This window comes from Primulina huaijiensis, chromosome 8 (assembly GCF_012295235.1).
Source record: "Primulina huaijiensis isolate GDHJ02 chromosome 8, ASM1229523v2, whole genome shotgun sequence".
Classification (NCBI taxonomy): Eukaryota; Viridiplantae; Streptophyta; class Magnoliopsida; order Lamiales; family Gesneriaceae; genus Primulina; species Primulina huaijiensis.
In genome coordinates, this window is record NC_133313.1 from 2,005,998 (window position 1) to 2,014,302 (window position 8,305).

At 34.5% G+C, this 8,305-nt stretch overlaps 1 protein-coding gene across 1 annotated transcript; it reads right to left on the reverse strand.

The window, feature by feature from the left end:
* Positions 1 to 1,923: 1,923 nt before the first annotated feature.
* On the reverse strand, positions 1,924 to 8,202 carry LOC140982809 (ATP-dependent 6-phosphofructokinase 4, chloroplastic). Its single transcript, XM_073449530.1, has 14 exons — positions 7,745 to 8,202; positions 7,603 to 7,646; positions 7,434 to 7,473; positions 7,280 to 7,342; positions 7,034 to 7,171; positions 6,410 to 6,568; positions 6,287 to 6,340; positions 6,140 to 6,208; positions 5,534 to 5,663; positions 5,389 to 5,429; positions 4,821 to 5,045; positions 4,205 to 4,253; positions 2,771 to 2,925; positions 1,924 to 2,489 (listed from the first exon to the last, which is right to left on the reverse strand). The coding sequence occupies exons 1-14, from the start codon at positions 8,027 to 8,029 to the stop codon at positions 2,322 to 2,324; spliced, it is 1,620 nt and encodes a 539-aa protein (XP_073305631.1). The 5' UTR covers positions 8,030 to 8,202; the 3' UTR covers positions 1,924 to 2,321.
* Between the last annotated feature and the right edge of the window lie 103 nt (positions 8,203 to 8,305).

Below are 8,305 nucleotides of genomic sequence, written 5' to 3' on the forward strand. Positions count from 1 at the left end.
ATATCTAGATGTTTCTTTGTTAACTGCTGCTCACATTAAATATATATTTTATCACTGGTTTATCTAGGGTGTTTCTACACTTGTTTATTTTAGTGGTTCAACGAATTCTAGTTGTTCAAGAAAGTGCCTTAACAACCTAAAAACTGTTAAAACAAGCTCGGTTTTAGCAAATATTTTTAAAAAGTTTATTCACCCTCTATAAATTCCGTTCCGATCCAAAAAAAACAAAGAATATTCAAATTTTTAGTAACGATTCATTATAGAAACATACAACTTAATTTATTATTAAGTTATTAATTTAACCATTTAAACAAAACCTTAATACTAGAAAGCGAAACCGAACCAAAATAAAATAGTTTGATTTTTGGATTAAACATTTGAAAAATAAAAAACCAATTCAAATTGACCATTGCACACCCTACTCGTGGCATAAACAAAGTCACAAAACCCTTTTTCAAATTTACGTCCGATGAACTTTCTCAACGAAAAAAGAAGAAGAAGAAACATGCAATTAATATCTTTTAACATTCATAGGTAAAATAATGTTTGCATATGTTTTTGCTTCATAAACACATCCAACATATTTACCTTGTTTTCAAATCATTTCTTAAATATATTTTGCCCAGTGAATGTAACATTTATGGTTTTCAAAATAACAATATACTAGTAAAGCAATGGCTAATATTGGGGAACTAAGTTTGCAACATTCTACAGGATCAAACCTATGGGATACAAAATCTCACAGAAAGATTTTTTTTTATGAATTTTAGCTTCAGGTGGTATTCACGTTTAGCATGAGATAAAGTGAATAAATATTCAGACTTATTATTAAAAGTAAAACTGTCATTATTTTGGTGATAACAAATAGTTTCTTGTTGTTTGATTGTCCACCTGATTGATTATATGTATAACATGTTCTCTTGTTGGATGATCAGTAGTAGATGCTTTCGGTTCTTCTTGGACTGCTCCTTGTTCCAAGCTAGTCTATCCTATTGCCATTTGAGTCCAACCGGACACAATCAAACAGTTAGGACACCAGTCAGTTGACTAAGAATTCATCCAGAATATTACTAGAAATGTTGCTGTCTTTTTTCTCTCATCAATCAAAATAAAAAAAAAGTTACTATCTTTAGCTAGTATCCAATGTTCATTTATTTTTGGAAAGTAGACAAGTACACGTTACATTCTGTGTCCTCTATTCGGTCGATGATAAGAAAGTCTAAATTCCTCATAGATATTAATGTTGTAAATGTCGGATTTTAAAAATAAATCCACTTGACATTGAAGACTACTGAATCACTAATCACATGCATCTTATTTGAAAAGGATCTAAGAATCTCTCGAGCACTTGTTCAAGTTTTTATCTCAAGTTGCTCATAGCACATGCTGAAACTCATGTTATCATCACTTTGTGATAATTCATTCATTTTATTAAGTGTTTTGAACTTATTGAAAGAGTGCTTGTTTGTAAATCTATCTGAATATTTTGTTTTTGAGCAGATAGTTTTGGTTTGTTGAGTTTGTCTTGGAGTTTCAGTGGTTAAGGTTTGATCAGCTGATGTGAGTCTATACAAGTTGTTGTATTGATCAAAGTATTCTAGTGATATCCTTCTTGCATAAAGAAGAAAGGAAACATAGAAATATTATTTTTCGAGCTTCCATAAAAAAAATATCTCATTTATCTCCTACTCTTTACTTTGTATATCTGTTATTCGGCGAATCTTGTTCTTACAACCAACAGTGTCAAGTTAGGTACGATAAATATTTGTACACCAACTTGAAGGGGACGTAGAAGAAACAAGGATATTTTAGTACATGGAAACAAAATATGTTACTCTTTCGATTAAGGAATTATGATTATTTGGTTGTGTATATTGTGTGAATGTAGACATATGAGTTGTACCAATCGATTCATTCAACAAAGAAGAGAGAATATATACTCTCTATATCCTCATAATCTTTACCTATCTCTCAGCCAACATATCACAATAATACATGGGTTGATTCACAGTATCTCCAAGAAAAAAAATTTCAGCACCTGAACTCGAAATACTTGAACAAAAACAGGACTGCATAGTCTATACCCGTGACTACTAACCGTGAAGCAAAAAAGATACAAAAACCTAAAATATTTATCATTCGAATCAAACTAATGCCCTGGCTCTTAAAATGTGCAGGAAGAATAATGTAGGCTTTGCTCAATTAACCACAATAGCAATGAGCATCGAGGCACTCGGCAAGAGAGCAAGAGGCAATGAAGAATTTGTTTGTGCGATGTGCACATTTAGAGGGAGGGAATCATCAAGGATGGATAGGTTAATTTAAAATGAAGTAATCTTCAAGTTGTTGATGTCATCGATGACCTGCTTGTTAACCCCATCCACCAGAACCTCGGGTTTTCGCAGAAAATTAGGTTGATTTGTTGAAGTGAGAAGCCGAGCCCACATCCTGTCAGTCAGCTTTACGGTGTTTTGGGTCTCTGTAACTCGCTGAAACATAGATGGCACGTAGTTGTAAGAACTCCGTGTTGCTTAATCAGAAAAGCATAGACGAATGACCCAAACAAATATTTAAACGGGTATTACATCCAAAATCATTTGCTTTCTTATGCATAAAACTGAGCAAAAGGCAATGAATCCATGACTCACGCACACAATTCTGAAAACTTTGTCTATCTTATCGCTTTCAATCAAAGAATGCCTGCCTGCCTATAAAGGTGATAACACGTACTAAAAAATATTTAATATTATTATTTGTAAAACGGACTTACACTGATAGGAATATAAGAATGTCTGCTGTTTACAGGCCCAACAGTGAATCCAGTATATCCAGCCATGGCTCCATGCACAGCACTATGTGCAAGAAGTGTACAGTAGATATTATCCGATGCGTTACTTGGAACAGCTCGAATCATGTATGTAGGATCTGCAGAAGTATCATGCACGTTCAGAAGCAAAATTTAAAGTTAGAATGACAATCGCATATTCAAGGATAAACTCATCCACCATCATGAGATTTTTGAGGGAGAAGATCATTCACAGTAAGAAATAGTTTCCGAATTGGTGAGATGGAACTAAGACCTAAAAAAATGCAGAAGATGACAGTTCACTAATGCAATTAATATCCTGTTAGGGCAAAAAAATACACAACGAAAAAAAGATGCAGTTATTGCTGCATTTAAAGAGTTGGTGTGTCTGCGAAATGATAAAAAAAAACATCAAATCTTCTCGAGCTGAAACATCAATATACATTGGTGTAGGCGGCAACCTAATACATATTGCCAAAGCTTCCAGAAATGATCACACACTTGAGCTATCTACACGAGATATTGCGATTGAATTGAAGTCCTAACATTTCGAACCATTATTTAAGCCATCTCTACTCACTTGATTACGTTTTAAAATATAAATACTATCATGCAAGAGTTAACAATTGAAAAAACAAAAAAAATCTCCATTGTAGGGATGAAACATCAATTAATCAAACGAAGGAGATTTAGTCTATTTTCCTCAAAAATTCACGATATTTTACTGATGAGTGAAAATGGAATGCTCCGGTGTCCTATCCTCTTAATAAACAGTGGATATTGACTAAAGTCGAGGTACATAAATTTGATCATCAAATAGTCGAGATAGAATCGACTATGAGCAACTTAATTGTCAAAAAGAAAGAGAACTGGAAGGTATATAGTAAGAAGGTAACATTTAGGTATAAGATAAAATGCCAAGCATGTCCTTTCATGAACCATGCTCGATAAATTAAAATTATATTTTAATCCCAAGAATATAATTATAGAAGAGCATAATTTATAAAGAAATTCAGAAGTCCGCGATGGCTTACTGGATAGACACGAGTTAAAAGATGTTGTTAACGAAGCTTTCTAACTTAAAGGTACAAACAAATAGTTTTTTGTCAACTGGTTGGCTGGGAGCTCTTGAAACCAAGTTGCTCTTCATTCTATAAACAAATGCCTATTCTAATCTGAACTACTAATCAACTATTATATCAAATACAAACCAGCAAACACGACCAAGAACAATTTCACAAACCATTCATGGACAATTCAAAATTCGAAAAGGTAAAGAATTTTTAGGACTGTTACAAGACAAATATGAATACCGTATAGAAAATATTACATCCTACAGTGACCAAATGAAAGCAGATCAGCCAAGGTTTAGGAAAAATCATGCAGAACTTTGATTACCTATATATTTCATATTTATTTCCATCTTCCGGACATTTGTAAAGTGATCCTGGGGAACAAAATGAGAAACAGAAATTTAGATGCACTGATAATTACTTGCAACTCAAACAGAAAATAAAAGGAAAAATTATTCCCCCTTTCATACATCAAGTCCCTGATATATAACAATTATGTACACATGCAAGGCAATTAATTGCAGATTATAAGGAGTTCGGGACATAGCCCCTTTGCGTCCCCAATGCCAATATAAGTATGTTTACCAGATGATCCTGACAAGGAATGGAGAACTATTCAAATTAATATTCAAAAGAATATCCATACATGTTATTGCGACAGAAGGTCTAACAGCCATCTGAAATTTACTTGATATAAATGCATGTGACAGAGACTTTTAATATGGAAAGAAAGACTGATTAAGAAGCGGACAAAAAATGAGTAAACAAATCACAATAATTTACACGAAAGATTAAAGTTCAAGGGCCATGATTACGACAAGAAAGTAGCAATAAAGACTACAAAAAGTTAGCACATCTAATTAAAATTTATTTTTTATTAAACAAATTGAACTGACTAAAGATGTGTGCATATGCATATGATATTATCTCTAGGATACCACCTTAATCTTTTGTGTTAACCAAAGGCCAATATCCAATAATAGTCTGTTCCCTGACGCATCTTTTTCACCAACAGCATGCAAACTCGGAGCAACGTATTCCTGTCCCGCTCCTTCAGCCAACACAATCACCATATGCTTATTTTCTTTGAGCCTTTGCTCAACATATTCAAAGAGCCCACCTTGGCCTTCCAGATAGAATGGGGATTCTGGAATTAAGCAACAATCCTGCCATGAATTAAAACCTATAAGCAGACCTAAAAATGTTAAAACTATAGTGCAGTCACGCCCCTTTGACATATTCATAAATAGCATGTAATCACCTTCTGTGACGTTAGTCGTTAATAATTGTATTATAATGGTAATGGTGCATTTTAAGATTTTCCATAGCAAACTAACCTCAGTTGCAACATTTCAAATCAGTGTCGATAATATTATTGCAAGAGTTTAAAGATAGAGGACATCACACGGTTGACCCAACATGATATACAATTTTTCCATGACTGAGATGAATAAAAGAGAAAAAAAGTACAATGACGGCAACTGATGGATGGATCCAAGGTTTTCTTACCACGTCTCGACTGGCCAAAGTGGCGTGCATGGCAATGAATCCTGCGTAATAATTAAACAATCACGGAAAGTACAAAAAACATTGATGGTCAAATTTTGCACCAAGATACCATCTGCTGCTTTCACACAGCATTCAATCCCCTTACCACTGTACCGACCCATTAGTTTCACAATTCCGACCCCATTTTCGATGCTCTCAACTTCAACGTGTGCAGCATTTATTGCTCTCTGAGCCTCCTCTACAGCGGTATCAAATCCAAATGATTTGTCTATCACCTGTGTATTTCATTACAGGAAGAAATACAAGAAACTGAAAAAATATCCAGAACACGTAGTCTCACATAAATTGAGTTAAACATAATCTAGATAATCACAGTCAAACCAGACCCTAGAACCTACAAGAACTTATGTCTAAGTTGCTGGTTCCATTCAAGAGTAAAGAAAATTTCCCATTCTGCATGCGGCACCATAGCTCAACAGGGTCAAAACAATCGTTTGCCTATGATGCAAAATTAGGTACTTCCATGAGCTAAGACAGAGTTTCATAATGAAACATGAGTATTATCAAGCTAAAATGACATCCCACTTTGACAAGATCTTGATGTTTGCATGGGTTTTCATGCCCTCTTTAAGGTTTACAATCCAATCATAAACATATTGACAACAGGGAACATAATTTATAAGGAACATAAAAAATCACAAATACTGGGCTTAGCTGGAAAGGCTAAAAAGATCAGAACCACAGAACTTACAGCTATATCATTATCAATTGTTTTAGGAATTCCAGCTACTGCCACTTTAAGTCCGCGCCTCTCCACTTCCTACAAGACATACATATCAGCATTCCACAGAAGTATTTGGAAAATAGGTCAAAATCAAAACACAATTTTAATCAACACCTTAAATATTGAAGCTGCCCCTTTTTGAGTCCCATCGCCTCCAATTATGTATACCTGGATTCCTTAAATATTTTCAGCAGTTCCAAAAATAGTAAAACAGCTTTGTGGTAAATATATAAACACCTGGTTTATTTTCCGGTCCTGAATATTATCAACTATCTTGCTGGTATCATGACCTCCTCGGGAAGTTTGCAATAAAGTTCCACCACGCTTGTGGATATCGTTTACAGATTTCGGCGTCAATTGAATGGTATTTTTTGAATAGAACCCTCTATATCCTCCCTGAAAGTTGTCATCACCAATAATCGAGTCAGGTGAGATGAACTACCCACATGATAACAGGATATTGAATTTACTTAAAGACATCTTGCCTAAGCAGATCGAACAGGCCGCATATGAAAAATCAGGCATGGTAACAAAGTGACGTCAAAAATTGAAGAAATGACTGGTTATTATTAATCTTTTATGTTTACATCCAACACCAAGCCATAAAGCAGAAACCATCATCCTGATTTACAGTGTTCAAACTAACATTAAAGGATATCCAGTTGTTTAAGCAGTGATAACATTAACAGGGCAAGTGAAATGCTATCCAACAATAACGGGCAGCATGGATTGAGGAATTATTAGAAAGAAACAAGAGCTCTATCACCAACTTAGGTAAAAAAGGTAAATAAATTAATATGGAGCTATTTCAGAACTTCCAAGGCCGAGACAATGAAAATGAAAGAGTAAAAAGAAGATTACCTGAATTCCTAGAATATCATCAACACCATACATATAATTCAAACCGCATACTATCTCACGTATAACTGTATTAATTCCCGGGCATAAACCACCACAAGTCACAACGCACGCACGGACTTCCTCTGGTGTAAAGTAAACCTAAATTTAGAAAAACAAATATTTAGACAGCATTCTCCGGAACATCACTTTGCCTTTCTCACAAATTACCAACAATGTCAAGATAATTATTTTAGATAGTTTGCATGCCTTTTCTCGAGGTCCTGCTCGACGAAAATGTATTCCCCTTGGACTGTCCTTCTGAACAACTATCTAAACCCAAAAAGTAACCTTCCAAGTATCAAAAATTTCTATAAATGTGTATAACTATATCAGCCAACATTAAGAGTGAATTTTTTTTTACCCTCTGCGCCACCACATCATCAGGGCTGACAAATGTCTTCCTGCCACAGAAAAATGATAAATGATTCCTCTTATTACAATACCGTGGTTATTTCCAAAAAATTGCAAATAAAACAATCTCAAAAACATTGCAAATACTCATCACGCTCAGAGTAAATATGACGACTTACTTGATGGCATAAGCTTGGCTGTTCTTCAAAGGATTAGTGTACCACTAATCAATGGAAAATTACAAAAATGAACACCTCAATATTCAATAATACTGAATAAAAAAATAAGATCATAGACAATAATAATAACATAAAAAAATACCGGCAAATTGGGGAGGTGATCAGTTAGGTGCGGGATGTCTTCAAGAATAAAATCATCATTTCCCTCCTTATCAACGGCAATACCGCCATCATTGGATAAATTTGCTCTGATCAAGCAGTCCTGCCTCGAATCCAACGGCCTTTTGAGAACAAATTTCTTCCTGCGCGTAAATTTCAATCTGTTCGCAACATAAATAGAATCGAAATTATTCCAATGAAAGCTTGATGGAATCGAATAGCTCGTGAGAGAATATGGTCGAGTTCTCGAACTGCAAGCTATCTCCATGGCTAAATTTGAATTCAAGAATCGAACAGCACCAGGTTAAGGGACTTCGGTGGTATTATCAAGCTTGGCGGCCAGTGGAAGTCTAGATTGTACAGCGGAATGAAGATGTCGTAAATCGCACGGTGTTATGAACTTGTGCTCCAGCTCTCTTTCAAACCATATAATTACACTTGCTCGTTCTCGAACACGAGACCAAATATAAAAAATTTAATTTTTATATATCAACAAAATAGCATAAATAACATAAAAAAATAAACTTTAAAAATAATTTATTGT